Below are 18,211 nucleotides of genomic sequence, written 5' to 3' on the forward strand. Positions count from 1 at the left end.
CCCGGGAGGCGGAGGTTGCAGTGAGCCAAGCTTGTGCCATTGCACTTCAGCCTGGCCAACAAGAGCAAAGCTCTGTCTCAAAATAATAATAATAATAATAATAATAATAATAATAATAATAAAAGAAAAATGCCATATCAAGATGACTCTCTGTCTCCAAATCAGTCCGTCAGGTTTTTCCTTCTCCCAGTCCTCCCCACACTTTTTTCTAATAATAGAATATTTTCTCTCTAAAGAATAAATCAGCTTCCAGCCACCCAGTAAGAGCCACATGGTTTGTCTTTTAGAGGCTTGGAAGGAGATCATGCTGTTTCCATCTTGGGAGTTTGTGATACAAGCCATAGGACACAGTATGTTTGCCTAGTGGTGATCTTTGTCCTGGGATGACACTGGGTGTTAGGCAGTATCCTGAAGCTTTCATAGAAGCATCTCCATAGCTAGGAATTTATGTAAACCAGTGCACAACTCGTTTACATAAAGGGCACTAAAAAAAATGCTGCCCGTGTGGTTTGTGTAGGGTTCTTACAGCTACACACAAGGAACTTGTTACAAAAGCTCTCCTCTTTATTCATGGATTTGTGAGCACATATTATGCTTTTTTGATAAATAATTTTTTTCTTGGGACTTAAAAAAAATCATAGCAGCTGGTAGCCTTCTGTATTCTTTTATTGCTTACATCCAGCGAGAGCGTAAGGCAGGATACAGATTGTTATGTGTTGTCCTAGACTTCCGTTTGCAATAAGGAGCATACACAATGCCATACCAAAGTGAGTTTATTGACATTCCTTGAAGATGGTGTGATGGAAGAGAAAGCGCGGCCTGAGTATCACGTGACATTTCTCTTGCTGATGTAAGCAAAATCAGCCCAATAACATGGACCTCTCCTGCTATTGACTAGAACAGACTTTTGAACAAAATTGTTGTAGACGTTTCCTTGGGTAAATTGGAAGCTGCAGGGAGTAGGCTAAAGGAACAATATTTACTCTATATACTATCTCTAGGCACCTTTTTTTCTACTAGAACAAAGGGACTACATGTCACTAACAGGAAAATAACACTTTCTCTTTTGGACCTTATGATGGCTGGAACATCCATCCCAGATTTTTATGATATAGTATTGCAGTAGTTTTAATAATGAACACTGAAGTACGTAATAATAATAATAATAATAAAGCACCACATTTGTTATGTAAAGTTCTAACTACTTTCATTTGAAAGTGTTTCATCTTGACTGGGAAAATATTTGTGGCAACTGAGAAATTTCCGAACCCAAATTTTGGACACATGGTTTGACACATGGACTGACAATATGATGGATGTAATATTAAAACTACCCTGGAAAACTCAGCCATTGGCTTGCCACACAAATATACTTACTGTTCAAGGACATATGGTCATGTATTAAAAGAAAATTTAGATCTTGCATGTTTAACGCCTGTTCCCCCAAATCATATGTCTCTTTTTCTTAATTTTTTCACCACTCTCTCGGCATCTTCACAACCTCCACTCATTTATATACATAGGAAATTATAAAGAGTTCAGTAGATTTAGAATACTTCTCCTGACCCCACAGAGTCAATTTCCATTTTTAGGATTATCATCTTCACACTGTAGAATAAAACATTTGTGATATCCGTGAAATTATTATAACGCTTTATAGAATTTTAAAAGCATTTTTCAAAGTTGTAACATAAATCTTCTCTTATTTATTGTTCTTGTTTGTCCCCTGATTAAAGGCGTTACACTCTTACTAAAATCAATTGTTTTAGGGAGATTGTGGCTTATAAATTTATAAGTGATTAATTTTGCAATTTGCCTCCGTGGAGAAAACTCATGCTTAAAAAAAAATTACAGGTGGTAACAAATAGATCTGTCTTTCTGCCGAACTGTATAACTTAAGGTGGTTTACACCTCCACCTAAGTGAAATTTAGTTCTATAGCTATTTCATTTCATATATGTATTGAATGGAAAATTATATATAATTTAAAAATCAGCCTTATAAATAAGGTAAACATGAATTTCCATAACTTGTTCCTGTGTTCCTCTTCTCTTTGTTTTTCTTCCTTAAGGATTCGATGCAAGGTTGCAATAAAATATTACAAGCTTCATCTTCTTTCAGGTGACTGTGACATCAGCATTTCTTCATGAAATTTTGCACTTTTGTGAAATAATGTTTCTGTTATGCTTTGTGGGATAGATCTATAGCTGTGACATCAGTAGTGCTGGCGGATAAGGAAACGTTAGTTGAAAAATCATGTATGCTAAAGTTACCTATCTATATATAATTTCTGAGATACTGCATTCCTTTTGTATATGGGTAGAATAGATATTAATCTAATTAATAGATTAATTAGTTATTTATATAAATTGTAACGCTCTCCAGGAGCTGGTCCATCTTGTGAACAGCTTTCTCCCTTTCCAATGCCTGACAAATAATGTAAGTATTAGAAAGAGAGTGCTTGAATTAATGAGCATTTACATATGTATAACACAAGTTCTAAAGACAAAAGATGCCCCTATATTAGAGATGCTGTTGCAACGGTTAGAATAAAGGTATGGTTCAATGATTTGCATAGTCCTTATGCTCTGATTTCATAAATAAAATAATAGCTCCATTGGAATCCATTATCTTTCAGATGCTGAATGTGTACTGAATTTTACATATCCCTCAAATTCTATATCATATAACTCACACATTCCATCGTGTCTCAGTAAATATTCTTTTTAGAAAATAAAAGCCTAAATTTCTATAATGTATACTCATTGATTGACAATGGACACATCACTGCAAGGGGTGCTGGGCATTGTAGATAATTCCTCCTAAAAAAATGCTTTTATTTTTATTTATTTTTTTTGAGATGGAGTCTCCCTTGGTCACCCAGGCTGGAGTGCAGTGGCACAGTCTTGGCTCACTGCAACCTCTGCTTCTGGGGTTCAAGTGATTCTCCTTCCTCAGCCTCCCAAGTAGCTGGGACTACCAGCATGTGCCATCACACTCGGCTAATTTTTGTATTTTTAGTAGAGATGGGGTTTCAACATGTTGGCCAGGCTTGTCTTGAACTCCTGACCTCAAGTGATCTCCCCACCTTGGCCTCCCAAAGTGCTGGGATTACAGGCATGAGCCACCGCTCCTGGCCAGAATGCTTTAGAGTGTAGGAACACAACACACTGTCCAGACACAAACTGGTATAATGAGCCATTAGGCATGGCTTCATATGAAATTCACTTCGTCTTACATTTCTCCTTTGTTTTAATGTGGAAAACAGTAATGTGACTTTTAAATAGTGGGGCTTCTTGAGCTCTTCTTTTTCCCAGTGAAGAAAAACACTTTCGTTTTATGACCTATTTCAGACAACATGGATAACAACGTTAGAAAAATAGCAAATGACCATTATGGTTGGGTTTATTTCAAATGTAATTGAGAGGTTAGGCTGTCTTTGCAGCCTGCAACTGTTTTTCTGACAACATGAAGTTTTCTGAGATATGTTTTCACTGAATGCTAAAAGAAACTGGATATTTATTTTGACACAAATCAACGTGCCTTTGGGGTGCTATGTTTCTGCCCCAGGAGGATTACTATGGGTGAAGGAGAAGTACTATGTTACCCTTGATCCCTAACAAGCACCATCACTCTCTGCAGCTTCCTAGTGTGGTCCCGATGGACAATCGAATGTGAAGGAACTTGAACTCCATGATTAAGAAAGGAAAAGGGGGGAAGAAAAAGTGAAAGAAACCAATATCAAAGTTTAAAAAAAAAGGGTTTGTCTGCCAAGCAAACAAAAGTCATGGCTTTAACAAAAGTCATGGTATCATCTACACATTTTTTTCCTTTATGAAGAACTGTGGCTAGACTAAACAAAACAGAACAGTACAGAACTCAGGGATTCAAACCAAGGTAATATGTCCTTCTTCCCTTTCTCCAGTTGGCATTGCCACATTCTACACAAGACAATGGGGGCTGAAGCCTCATCCTTCATGCTACATCAATCAAGCTTTCTTTCTTGGACATGTGCACAAGTTTTTCCTTCTTGCGGTGTGAGTATTCACTAGGGATGCTCCCCCTCCTAAACTTCTCTTGAGTTGAGCCCACAATCCCCACAACCATTGGGATGCATTGCATCGCATCAGCAGCAGGTGTTTTCTTGCTGTTGTTAATCGTTAGAAGTGTCATATTTGCACCGTATGTCTATGCTAGTTCCGGCTGATGGGACTGATGCCACATGTGAATCATGAGTTGAATGTATAAAAATTTCAGCTTTGCCACTGTTGTCCTTTGGATGGATATTATGCACAGGGAAAAGTAGATAGAGAGGAAAACAAAGAGTTGATCAGCTCCTAGTTCTGGAGTTGGTTGTTAGAAATTATAAAAAATGGTGGCTCTGCTCAGAAGACATGGGCATATAAAAGCTTGGAGTGCTTAATGCTCACATTTTCCCTTAAATGATAGAAATGGAAGTAAACATTTATTACCATTTGGTCAAGTGTAGCTTAACTTGCATTCATATTTCATTGTTAGTAATGGAGGTATGTGGAGATATACACAGACCTTGAGACAGCTGTTTTTTAATATTGCATACAGGCTAGCAGTTCATTGAAAACAGAGGAGAGAAGCCTGAAGGTTAGATCTTAGAAGAAGGCAGTTCTTCATGCACAGCTTTTGTCAATCCTGATTTGGTTTGAAAATAAAAATCATGGAATACCAAAATCAAAGGAGAGTTGATTAAGGGAAAGGGAAAAGGGGATCATCCCAGGAAGGGTGATGTCACTGGCCAGGAAAATGTCAGGCGAGGTTCCATGTCCTCACTCAAGTCCAAAGGTGCTGGTTTCCTCTACTGCTGTTAACAGCTTTTCATACAACATGGAGTACGAGGGATACGGTGGAAGATCCAGTCGGTTGAAGCATGTGTGTGCCCTGAATGGGGAGAAGAGATCGGTGAGAGTGTTTGTTTCAATGATACAACTGGTTCTGGATCTGTGACTGTCTGAAGTTGTGATTCAAAAGGGAATCAAAAGTGAGCAGGACCATGATTTAGGACCACCATAAAACACTGCACACTAAAGAGCCACATTCCTCTAGAATGAATAGACTAGTGGAAGGAATGGAATAACGAAAAATGGGTTGTTTGCATTTGCAAGCAAACCAACTACACTAGAATGACACTAGCAAACTGAATATAAACTCTACGGTATCAGCCTGATTTGCAATTGAGTTACAAATTTTGATGTGGTCAATGAAGGAGGCAGAAATATAATTAGTATTGAAGGATTATATTCCTAAGTCTTCTTGCCCAGCTCTGATTTCTGAGCCTCTGTGAACCACATGCATCTATTTAGAGGAACCTGAGATGGCCTGGAATTCTGAGATCCAGTTCTCCATTCAAGTCAAGTGTGCTCTGGAGACAAGTCTGACTCCTCTACCCCAGTAGAACCCACAGAACCTAAAGTCGAAGTGCTGCATTTCCAAGAAAAGCTGCCCCTGTGAGCCAGTCCTCCCTGGATGCCTGGAGTGTCCTGGCCCCCTGGGTTCTAGCTTGCTTCATGTGCTTCCTGCCAGTGTCTGCCTTAGACAAGGAAAGTCTTCCTCGCCAGAGGCTAACACCTGGACCTGGAAGACTCATGTGGGTCTCCAGCAGTGGGTACAAGAAGCCCAACACACATAGATTCCCTGCAGTAGAGCCTTGAATCACCTGACCAGCTGCTCCCTGCCAGAAGTTCTTTGTTTTTACAGAAACTTTGGCTGATGCCGAGGCCTTTACCATAGTAGGGAGAAAGGTGGATGGGTGCAGGTGAAAGTTCATTTCCTGCCTTTTCCTCCCTAAGAGTGGTGTGTTGAAATGGTGTTTTCAGACACCCACCAGCACAGAAAAGGGCACTCTAAAATCAAACCAAATCAAATCAAATCAAATCAAATCACAAAACAAACATACAAAGAAACAAACAAAACTAAACTCTTCATTAGAGTTTTATTTGGGATATTAAACTCTTCTTTTCATTACAAGATCCCTAGGGGACTTGTGTATTATTTACACCTTTGTTTTAAAGTATATAAATCAGAGTATCAGATCACTGCCCAGGCTGATGCAGCATTCAGGTTATGGGGGGACATTATTTTGGGAATGAGGAAGATGGGAAGAGGAAAGAGGGAAGGTGGGGTTTCCTGCCCATGGAGAATCTAGGGAGGATGCTGGTGTTTTCATCTGCCCAGCACCCATTCCTCCTCCTGGCAGTCCTTGGGGAACTATCCCTAACCCCTACCTCCCTCCTCCCTGTCCCCTTCCCGGCTCAAGCTCCAAATGCAGGCACAGGGCAGTAGAGTGTCTGGTCTTAGGCCTTAAAGACATAACTGGGAAGAAACATACGAATACAGATTGGCAGAATTCTTAAATTATTATCTAAGATTCAAACAGGGCTTCCTTTACGTTAAAAGAAAATAATTGAAATACTTTACCTAGATGTAAATATTTGAGTGAAAGGGAACTCAGTAAATTGAGTAGGATGGTTACAGTGATTTCTCTCTATGTTAAAAAGATTGCAATGAAACTAGAACATACATTGGGCTATGGCTAAACAGGCGAAGTGGGGTGAAAAATCCCAAGCATGCTTTTGGAACTAGCTGAATTAGCCAGGGGCGAGATAGGAGCAGGCATCTTCTTCATAGTTTTCTTCCTCTGGTCATTTTAACTGGCATGAGTGGAAATATTACAGAAAAAAATCATCTTTACAATTAGTTGGAACCAAATTAATTCTGTAAAATATCATTTCTGGGAGTAAACAGAAAGCATTGGCGAATAGCACCTGGTCTGAACACCCATGGTTTCCTTACTACTTGCTTTTATTGCATTTATTTAGAGCCTTGGTGAACTCCCATAGTTTGTCATCTAGAATGAATGAACACAATCAAATCATGATCCAATTCAGCATTCCTAAGAGCTCGCCACCCTCCAGGTGTGGTTCTGACAGCACCGAGTGCCTGCTTACCTCATTCCTGTGCACCAAACCAAGCATTGCCCGGTGGTGTGGGGCAGTCGACAGCAATGAACCAGGGCTTGGAAGACCTCTATGCTGACCCCAGTCTAGCCACTTACCAGCTTTATGACCCTGGAAAAGTCGATTAATCTTCCTGAGCCTCAGTTTTCTCACTTGTAAAGTGGGGATAATAATATATGCTGTGTGCACCTCAGAGGATTATGGGGAGGATCAACGCTAGAACACACGTAAATGCGTTTGGTAACCTGTGAATCATCATTTAAACATAAGATTCTCTTAATAATGCAACCATGATTGTGATAATGATTTGGGGAACCATGTCATACTTGTGGCAACTGAAGTCTCTGGGGTTTGCACGTGACCTACTGGCAGGTGACTCACTCTCTTCTCACACTTGGTGCGACGGATGTTTTGGAGATCCGCACAGGTCTTTAAGTTGTGTCAAATTCCACGCCATTGGTGTCAAGCTAGGGTTCCAGCATTTTGAGATAATTTTGGATTGGGTTGTGCCAATCCTTGTATTGTTTATCCTTCTAACTGTGTCATGTACACAGTTGATCTCCCTGTCTCCTCTATTTTTTCCAAGTTATAGATTGAAATGTTAACCAACACAGGGCCAAAGAAAGTCTTGCTCCTCTCTACTAGAGACTACCTTAAGGTTGACTAGAAACACACAAAAGAGGCAGCGGTCACTCCTCTTTGCTATCAGTTGTTCAGCCGGTTATGTAAGTTGTGTCTTCCCTTCATGCCAATCTTCTTCCACTGCCTAACTACAGCCTTGTTCTCTTCAGATAGGCCTTGCTCTCTTCCCTTCTAAATTTACCCTTTTTCAAGTTTGTCAATAATCTCTTGATCCCTAAATCCAGAAGCCCATACTCTACTCCCACCTGCTCCAGCTCTTTAAAAGCATTTGACAGCTCTTCCTCTGGAACATCTCCCTCCTTGGCTTCTCTTCGGTTTCTCAATGGCTGCCATTTTCTCTGCTGAGCTCCCTGATGGCACCCTTAGGCCTCCTTTGTAAGTTCTCTTCTGGCCTTAGGTACTAGAGAGCAGCATTTCTCAGCTTGGCACGATTCACTTTTCAAACTTGATAACTCTTTGTTGTGGGAGCTGTTTTGTGCATTGTGAGATGTTTAGCCGCGTCCTTGGCTTCTACTCAATAGACACCAGCAGCACCCCTTCCCCTCAACCAAAAATGTCTCCAGACATTGTCAACTGCCTCCTGTGGGGGAAGAGGGGCAAAGTCGCCTTCCCCAGTCCCACCTTGAGTACCATTGCTACAGAGTAAACCAACTACTAACTTAACTGGGCCTCCAACTCCACCCTGGGCCTGGGCTTAGTTTACATCTGCAGTGAAACATGTTCATATTAGAACTTCATTTGCAACTTTTAGGCCAGTTAATTGCCTCATAGCTTTGATATCCCTGGTCCCTGCCCCAAAGGTAAACCCAAAGATTCTCCCCTCTCCTTTATTCTATCTCCACACTGCCCAGTGCTACTTCGACTCTGACCTAGCTTGTGCGCTTCTCTTTCCTTCCAAGCCTTTCCTCTGTCCTCCTTTGAGCTCTTGTTCAAAGTAAAGAAACTTTGCCACCTCCTTAAGCTCTTTCCAGATGCTGCCTCCGGGTCCTAGTGTCCCATCTCCAGTCCTCATGGGTGGAAATTGCTCACTGCCCCACATGCTGTGACATGGACAGACATTCTTCACACTCCCTGCTGTCAATTCCATGTCATGACTTTTGCAATCTTTGGTCAGTTTCCATTTCTTTGAATTTCATGTCATTTAGATAATTTATTTTTAAAACCATAGGTTTTGGCTGGCATTTCATTTTAATGAAATAGGATAGAGCAGAAAATAGATTTTATTGCAGATAATAAGGGTAAAGTGCTGTTTTGAGGAACTTGAGTTTCAGATATACACACACATACATGCAAATCAGTACATGTGCATGTCCTGAGTTGTGATATAAAAGGCATTTCTTTCTGTGGACTATGGTTTAAGAAGCTTGAAAATCAGTGATCCAGATAGATCTTTGGTTCCTTCTGACCCTCTGAACTTCTAACTTATTATGATTATTATCTGGCACTTTGCTTAAGTCTTCTTTTACACTTCAAGTCCTCCTACCAGACTGTGTGGCAACTAAGTCCACATGGCTGACAGGGTGAACACCCAAGCCCCTAGTTCCTTGACCTCAACTCCAGTGACAGTCTTGCATCTCATGTACTTCAACTATGAAATTATAACCCAGAAGCCCCTACCCTCAAAGTCCTTTCTCCTGGCCCTCACACATCTTTTAGCAGGCAGGGACTTGGATTGACACAAAGGTTTTATGTAGCCTGGGCTATGACCGGGTTTTGCTGTGGCGGTGTCTGGCGCTCTCATCTGGGAAGCCAGCTGCCTTTCCTTTCTGCAGAGGAAAGACCTGAGGAAAGAGCTGAAGGCCGCCTCTCCCAGAGTGCAGGCCACATCCACTGTGGCTCACAGTACCTGGGAAGCCCATGCCACCCTGGGTCTGCTTTGCTTCCTGCCTGCTCAGGGCTTCCTGCCACCTGCCATAGCCAGGCCAGGTCTTCCCGAAAGACAGTTTCTGGAAGTCAGGGGTTCTTTCCTTCTATCCACACATAGATGACATTTTTTTAGGTTCTTGGATCTTCAGACATTGTCCAAAGGAGATTGGACAGGGGTCACTATTCAGGGGGTTATTTTCAGTGTCCTCTTAGAGGCATTTGCTTCTTGTCCCAAGAAGAGGTCCTTGCTTCCCCGAGAAACCATCTTGGGGGCTTGTGGTACAGCAGCCCTCTTAGGGGTGCCTTGGTCCAGATATGAAGAACCTGTTCATAAGCCCAATGTCTGCCTTAGAAGCTCTTTGTGTAGGTTAATAATATTAATGTATATTTCAAAGCTTCCAAAGCAAATACAGAAATTACATTCAATCTGTGACCCCAGATAACAGAAGCAATGACTCTCATTTCCTAAAGAATAGAGACTCCTCAGCACGGTCTTGTCTTTTTTCTTTCTTTCTTTCTTTTTTTTTTTTTTAATGTAATTTGAGACAAGGTCTCACTCTGCTGCCCAGGCTGGAGTGTGGTGGTGCAATCACAGCTCACTGCAGCCCCCGCCTCCTGGGCTCAAGTGATCCTCCTGCCTCAGCTTCCCAAGTAGCTGGGACTACCGGTGCATGCCACCATGCCCAGCTAATTTTTTAAATTTTTTGTAGAGACGAGGTCTTGTCATGTTGCACAGGTTGGTCTTGAACTCTTGGGTGCAAGCGATCCGCCTGCCTTAGCCTCCCACAGTGCTAGGATTACAGGCGTGAGCCAGTGCGCCCAGCCAGCAGGGTCTTTTGTTTGTGGCTCACCAAACTCTTTCTCAACTGCATCCCCTGTGATGTTGCTCCAGGCATCTTACCCTCTGCACTGGCTGGCCGCACCTTCCTGAACACGTGCTGCGATTCCCCGCTCTCAGCCCTTGCTCGTGTTATTGCTTCAGCCTGGAAGTCCCCTTCTCCCTATTCCTCGCCTCCCAATCCTCCCCTAAATGCCAGTTTCTTTGTGGCATGTTCTCTAGGCAACTCGATTGGGAGGCTCTGTTTCACTAGCGCAGCATGCTGCTCTTACCCCCTGTGCTCCTCTGATTCTACCTTGCGCTGTAATTAGTTACTATCAGGCCATGTTATCCCTAGATTGCAGGTTCCCACGGGCAGGTGTGTGGTTGTAGCTCAGCCCCTCCTCAAGCTGCATGCTATCATCAGTGATGACTCAAGCTGCATTCTCTAAAATAAAAGCAAGATGTTTCCAAATAACTATATTCTTGAAATCTATCATTCAACTTAACAAATGGAAATTCTGCCTTTTTAGTCTTCTTTTCTTGCCAGACTTACATTCACTACGTTTAGCTATTGGTAGAGCCATGCAAACAAGACAGACCCTTGGAGCTGAGGGTCTGCTGAACTGAGTGGGTGAAGCCAGGGCTGAAGCCTACACCAGGGTGTTCAGCTGTGGTTAACCAGCTGGGCATGCCCACGAATGCTGACTGACACCAGGTGAATTGTCCTCGGAGAAAATCTGGGAAAGCTATGTGAAAGCTATAGTCCAGTAAATCCTTCTGCAATAAGGATTTAGCAAAGGTATTTGGGTGGCCATGTAGAAATAGAGCTGAGTTAAATGCAAAGCTTCTTTATAATTAGAACATATCCTATTAGCAAAAGATAATAGGGGTCAATCTTTTCTTCTGTCTGTTGCAACAGCGTTTCTCACTATAGCGCCTATGCACAACTGTCTCTTCAGTGCTTCCTGATCAGGAATGCACTACCCAGAGTGGCATAGAAAGGATTCAGGAAGTACTGGGATTAAAACTCACAGTGCAGGGAATTTCTTCTGTAAAATTGCCTGGAGCCCCAGCGTCTCCTTTTCCACATTTATCTCACAATAGATGTGCTTTCTAAATAGAAGTCACCATAGAGACCCAGAGATATATGTAGTCTCATCCTCACATGTTCTAAAACTTGGTAGGAAAAATCCGACATACCACAAATACATAATGATCCTATGAAGTATCAAGTGACACACTGCGGAAGTACAGATATGATGCTCGAGAGATTACTTCCAGGTTTCAACATATTTATATTAATGTCCTTGACTCTGCCCTCTCCTGTGTCAGACATTCATCTTTAAATTAAGTTGGGCTATGACAGCATCCCACGACTGACACATGGACCAAGATATTACAGCTCAAATACCATCAGTCATCAAAACCTCCCTAAGAATAATATAGTTTCAGTGCAAATCTCACAGCCACCTCACCTTCACCTTTCCCTAATAACTCCAATGACAATACTTTGGGTGACAGGAAAGAATTCCATCCCAAAGGATGGTCACTCAAAATCAAATAGCAAAGTATACTTTGCCCTCTTCAGCAGGTTTCCCCGAAGGCTGGCAGGAGCTCTGTACCTGGGGAGAGAGGTAATTTTCCCCCATTTCTCTATGCAGAAGCGCCGAAGCCCATTGCTCCCACGGAGGGCTGCGAAGCCTTCGTAGGGCACGCTGGATGTTCCTGTGACAAACTGCAGTAATCTCAGCCTCTGCTCATTATTGAAGCGCTCTACCGCAGCCCAGAACCAGCGGATCACAAGATGCCCATCGTGGTAACCTGCACGAGGCAAAGGGAGGGAGGAAGACAGGATGTGGAGAAAAGAGGAAGGGGTGAGGAGGGAGAGAGAGATCAAACACATCAGGTATGATGGGAGTGGAACAACTGCTTTTGATCTGATTTCTCTCGTAATGGCCTTTAGAGAGGTCTAAAACAATTTGTGCAACTAGGTCAAGTTTTAGAACAAAAGCAGATTTAGAAAATAGTCATTTTATAAAAGGACTTTATGTTCTGTGAGATGTTCTCAGAGATGTCTGTTTCTATTTAAACAACTGGGACTCCACTTAAAATGTCCCTGCCTCATATAGGTGTAGATAAGGAGTAGAAGGGCCTGGTAGAGACCAAAGGGCCTATGAATATAATATTGCATCATATTTCCTTTGTTTTGCTGTCTTAGCTCTTGGCAACCACATACCACAGGAGAGTCTAGGACTTACCAGTCTAGGCTGGAGGTGAACAGCCAGTTTGGTGAACAGGAGATCCCAGGCTCTCCCCTTGAGCAGCTGTTCTCAGGCCAGCCCTGGGTGGAAACATGCTGGACCCATAGATTAAGTACTGGGTCCCTCTCATAGTAAGCGGGGGAGACCATGCTTGGATATATCAATTAAATGATTTGCCATTGACTGCAAATGCAAGAGGCATTCAGAGAGGGGAGAAATCTATGTGTGCCAAGGTAGAAGCAAGGAAAACTTCAGAAAGGAAGTGAAGCTACGAGCAGCTTGCAAAGGGCTTGTGCAAGTGGAGGGAAGAAGGAGGACATTCCTGGCAGGAAAAATAAAGAATAACAAGAAAGAGGAGGAAACATGCAGGCAACAGTAAGCCACTAGAGTAGAGGAGTGTCTGGTGAAGGCAGGAAGGAATATTTCCCGGGGCGTTATGGGGCCTTAACAGCCAGGCAGAGACTTTTTTTTTTTTGAGACAGAATCTCGCTCTGTTGCCCAGGCTGGAGTGCAGTGGCACGATCTTGGCTCACTGCAGCCTCTGCCTCCTGGGTTCAAGGGATCCTCCTATCTCAGCCTCTTGAGTAGCTGGGACTACAGGCATGTGCCACCACACCTGGCTAATTTTTGAATTTGTTTTAGAGGCAGGGTTTCACCAGGCTGGTCTCGAACTTCTGAGTTCAAGCAATCTGTCTGCCTCAGTCTTCCAAAGTGCTGGGATTACAGGCATGAGCCACCATGCCCAGCTAGGCAGACAGCAGTTTTCATTCTATACCGGTTTTATACTATAAGAGGTTTTGCGGGGCTGAGTGTACTGGGGACGTGAGAGAGGCTGAGGCGATGCCCCTAGCTCACTCTCTACTGTATTGATGGGATTTCTCTGTGATATTGTAAATGAAGAGTTTTGAGGCTAACAAAACCCTTCAAATTTATAAGTAATAAGGAACTTGTTTTGTGGGTAGGGAAGTGGCCTGAGGAAAGCAATGTTTCAGGAAGACAGGTCTGGCAGTGTGCAAGGAGGGGTTAGACGTTAGCTTTGGTGAGGGCCACAGTTAGAACCATGTTGTGGCAAACCAGGATTGAGGCAGAGAGGGCTCCAATTCTGTAGGAAGTGAGACACCCTTCCCTGGAGCCATGCATGCTGCTCAGGAGCTGGGTCCTGGATGGAATGTTCTCTGTAAACCTCTACATCGAGTTAGGCCAGAGACTCGACCAATATGAGGACGATGTCACCTGAAGGAAAGTTCAGGTTGGGAGTTGGAGAAGGGCATGTACAAGCTCCTGCTTTGTACTGAAGTAAGGCCAAGCTTTTTGTAGTCTTCAAAAAGTGATGAATTATATATACATGCAATGGAATGTTATTTGGCTATAAGAAGGAATAAAATACTGAAACATGCTACATACAACATGGATGAACCTCAAAATAGTAGGCTAAGTCAAAGAAGCCAGACACAAAAGACCACATTTTGTATGATTCTGTTTATATGACATATCCAGGATAGGCAAATCTACTGAGACAGAAGGCAGATTGATGGTTGCCAGGGGTTGGGGGAAAGGAGCGTGGGAGTGAGAGCAACTGCTTCATGGGTACAAGGTTTCCTTTTGGGGTGATGCAAATATTCCAGAAGTAGCTAAAGGCAATGGTTGCACAACACTGTGAATGTACTAAATGCCACTGACTTGTTCGCTTTAGTCAATTTTATTTTACATCAATTTCACCTCAACAAAACAAACTTTTGGAAAGTGCTGAGTTCTATTTGTGATCATTGCATCATCACAGCTCCTGCCCACTCACCTCCCCGGTACTCGGTGTTATTCCGCCAGTCATTTAGGTCGATTTCTGCAGTGCCAGCTATCACCAGCTCCAGCTCCCTGGCATCAAACACGGACACCAGCCTCGAGTCTACAACCTGAAATGCAGGTTAGGCTTCAGCATCCAGGTCCAAACACATGGAAAGGCTATGTTCATTATTGTATTTATGTGGGTTAAACTGGGAAACTGACCATCACTGGCAATACTTTTTTAAAGTCTGTAATCATTTTTAACTTGAAAATTATTGCTATGATCTGAATGTTTATATCCTTTTCCTTCCCCAAATTCATATGTTGAAATCTTCACCCTGAGGGGATTGTATTAGGAGGTGGGGCCTTTGGGGGATGATTAGATATGAGAGCTTCATGCTTTTATTAAACACGCCCGAGAGAGACCTCGTGTCCCTTCCTTCACATGAAGACAGAGGGAGAAGGTACCATCTATGAACCAGAAGGTGGCCCCTTACCAGACACCAAATCTGCTGGTACCTTGATCTTGGACTTCCCAGCCTCTAAAACTGTGAGAAATAAATGTCTGTTGCTGTAAGCCACCCATCTCATAGTATTTTGTTATAGCAGCTTGAACTGGTGCTATAACAATGAACTGCTGATCATTGACTTAAATATTTTATAACACAAGCCTTCATGAGCAGGGAACAGAAAAAAGAATCCCATGCTCCACCCCTAATGCTCCCTCTCAGAATGATTTTGTAAAGAAATGTGGCTCGACTTTCTGAAGTCACATTGAAGTTTTCAAATAACATTGGATTTTAAAGGCCAAAAGTCCACATCACTTTGAAGGACTTAATAGCTATTAGTATTACTATTTCACTTACAATGTAATCTTTCACATGCAATTATGACTTATTTCCTAAAATTGAGCATTTGTATTAAAACGACTGTATTTTCCATCCCTTCTCAAACAATGACCCTAAGAATAAAAGCCTCATGCTCACTGGACTGAGCTAGCTGGGTGGAAATTTGTCTTTTCCTTCCCTTCTTCTCTCACTTCCTTCCTCCCTCCTTAGAGATCTGGGAAGAGTTGTTTTGTTAGGGTTCTGCATTCTGACTTTGCATCTTGTGCCAAATGTACCAGGCACAACTGAAGTCCTGTGGTGGTACCTCCTTTTATCAAACCAGTGGTGGACGAGACCATGGCCAGTGCACTTCTCCATTCTGGCAGGGAAGGAGAGCCTTCCACGACCCAAGACCTGAGAAAACGTTTATAGCCTCTGGTTTTTAAACTGGAGTTCAAGGACATCATAGGATGTCTAGCGGCCCTCGCTGTCTTCCTCATTTACCACTCAGCATAGATTATGTGGCACAACATGATGCTATAACAAAATAAAATTCTAGTGACAGTGGACAATACCCCCCAATGTCTTCACTTATTTTTGCTTCATTGACTGAAAGGAAACACCACCTGCACATATCGTGACAAGAGATGTTAGATGTTTTCACATCTGGCACACCAGGGTCACATGCCAGTTGCTTGAAAGCATTTTTCACCCATAAGAGTTGAGTTTCCCAGAGAACTCTGACCCCTCAGCCCTCTATCACAAGAAGGTCCTCAGTACTCCTCGGTGAGGAGCACTCGCTGAGCCCACTGTTCACCTTGGCTCTCCCTCTCTGTTCTCACCACCTGAGCTGCTGCTCCCTCAGGGAGCCTGGAGTACAAGGCCCCGTGAAGCAGCACCCTGGCCACAGCTTGCCTTCCCCAGGCCACCGGGCCTCACCTCGTAGAAGCCACGCACCAGCGCCTCGGTCTGCTGTACCACGCCGCGCTCCACCCGCCACTTCACCATGCGCTCAATGTACTCCTTCTTGTTCTTCTCCGTCACCTGTGTGTTGGCTCCTCCAGACTTCAACTCCCTTTCTGTGACCTTGTAGGAAAACAGAAATATTGCGATGCTTGTCAGTTCAGCTTCTCTCTCAGGGAGGCACACTGATTTTAGGGGGATGACTGTAAGCCAAAAATCCTCTACAGGGCATTATTCAGCATAATAATGCTTTTTTTCCTTGCTAAAGGTCACTAAAAAAGCTCTGGCTGTTCTAAGCAGATTGGAGCACAGTGGTGCAATCATAGCTTATTGCAGCCCTGCATTCCTGGGGCAAATGACCCTCCTGCCTCAGCCTCCTGAGTAGCTGGGACCACAGACAAGCCCCACTCCACCTGGTTAGTTTTTTTTTCTTTCTTCTTCTTCTTCTTTTTTTTTTTTTTTTTTTTTTTGGTAGAATGTGTTCTATGTTGCCCAGTCTAGTCTTGAACTACTGGCCTTAAGTGATCCTCCCAACTCCAAAGTATTGGGATTAACTGGGATTACAGGCATGAGCCTCTGCACCTGACCTCTAAGCAGATTGTTAAGCACCTTGGAAAGGCTACAGTTTTTGTTTTATACAGAGGACAAGTTTCCTATACTCAAGAGGCATAATGGAAATAAAAGGAAAATGTCCTAGGTTGTCCCTAATGGTGAAGCTGAATGTCTCAACACTACAATGACATACTTGATGCCCCCAAATCTCAATGACAGCAAATTCTTAACAGCCATCAGCTTCCACTCCCACAGCTGGCCAGAAGACAGTGGTCTTCTGGCAGAGGGTGGGGTATAATATTACACAGCCAGGGCAGCCTGACCCTGGGAAGGGAACCAGAAGCATGTAGGCACACAGAGCAAATGGCGCTGCCACTTGTGTGATGATGCCTGTTTGTTAGGACATGCTTGAGTCATCAGGGAAGGCTATGATATGTGTGCCATCTTTTCACAGGCAAGAAGGTAGATAACGTACTAGACATTTTTTAAAAAATCAAAATATGTTCATTTATGAAGGGGGTAATCTTTAGTCATCTTAAATTCACTTAAGCGTTCACTGCAATGCTCAATGCTGCAAGACAAATAAGGTATCACTGGACTTAGTTACTGGTTTAAAGAAAAAATACATATATGTTTGGCACTTGTGGCTAAACAAAGCAGTCCATAAGTAGTCTGATGGTTGCTTTTTCTTTTATCACTTAGGTGATTAGTGCTAATTATAAAATATTGGCTAATGATAAAATACTTGTTACCACCCAGCATCCATATTCTTTGGAATGCCTGATTTTTAGCTGCCCAGTTAAAGACTTTATTTTCCAACCTCTCTCACAGCTAGGTGTGGCATGTAAGTAAATTCTGTCCAATGGGATGTAAGCAGAAGTGTATGGCACTGTCAGGAGGCCTCCTTGAAGGGATGGGCTGTGTGTTCCTTTGTCCTGCTGCATTGAACACAGTTGTGATGGTTGGGATGCTGTACACATCTGTGCTAAGAGTGCAGGTGGCCTATCCTAGCGATAGCAGTGGGGAGACCTGGAAGGAGCTTGATCCCTGAGGATTTTATCAGAGTTTTTTTGTTTTTGTTTTGAGACAGGGTCTCACTCTATCACCCAGGCTGGAGTGCAGTGGTACAATCTTAGCTCTCTGCAACCTCCCTCTCCCAGGCTCAAGCGATTCTCCCACCTCAGCCTCCCAAGTAACTGGGACTATAGGTGCATGCCACCACACCTGACTAATTTTTTTATTTTTAGTACAGACAGGGTTTCACCATGTTGGCCAGGCTGGTCTTCAGCTCCCGGCCTCAAGCGATCCACCTGCCTTGGCCTCCCAAAGTGCTAGGATTATAGGCGTGGACCACCACACTCAGCCTAAACAGGGCTTTTATAGGGGGAGAAAAAGCTTCTATTAATTTCAACAGGGTCATTTTTGGCTTCTTCACTAGTAGCTCAATCTAATCCTAAAGTCTATGGTGTCTTTCACCTGCATCCCTCTGCTCTCCACTATCTAACAACTT

General features: G+C 43.1%; 1 protein-coding gene across 7 annotated transcripts in view; it reads right to left on the minus strand.

Annotated features, from left to right (window-relative positions):
• Nucleotides 1-623: 623 nt before the first annotated feature.
• Nucleotides 624-18,211, minus strand: part of HECW1 (HECT, C2 and WW domain containing E3 ubiquitin protein ligase 1) — a 462,565-nt gene continuing 444,977 nt past the window's right edge. For 6 of the 7 annotated variants that reach the window (XM_032758254.2, XM_032758251.2, XM_058445471.1 and 3 more), the window contains 4 exons: nucleotides 16,126-16,272; nucleotides 14,373-14,487; nucleotides 11,939-12,137; nucleotides 1,199-4,913 (listed from right to left, as the gene is read on the minus strand). In XM_032758254.2, the coding sequence (XP_032614145.1) occupies nucleotides 4,802-4,913; nucleotides 11,939-12,137; nucleotides 14,373-14,487; nucleotides 16,126-16,272 (573 nt within the window). In that variant the 3' untranslated portion in view covers nucleotides 1,199-4,801. Of the gene's footprint in view, nucleotides 4,914-11,938; nucleotides 12,138-14,372; nucleotides 14,488-16,125; nucleotides 16,273-18,211 lie in introns of all 7 variants that reach the window. The other variant, XM_032758252.2, reaches the window with a different exon arrangement.

This window comes from Hylobates moloch, unplaced genomic scaffold (assembly GCF_009828535.3).
Source record: "Hylobates moloch isolate HMO894 unplaced genomic scaffold, HMol_V3 SCAFFOLD_1, whole genome shotgun sequence".
NCBI lineage: Eukaryota > Metazoa > Chordata > Mammalia > Primates > Hylobatidae > Hylobates > Hylobates moloch.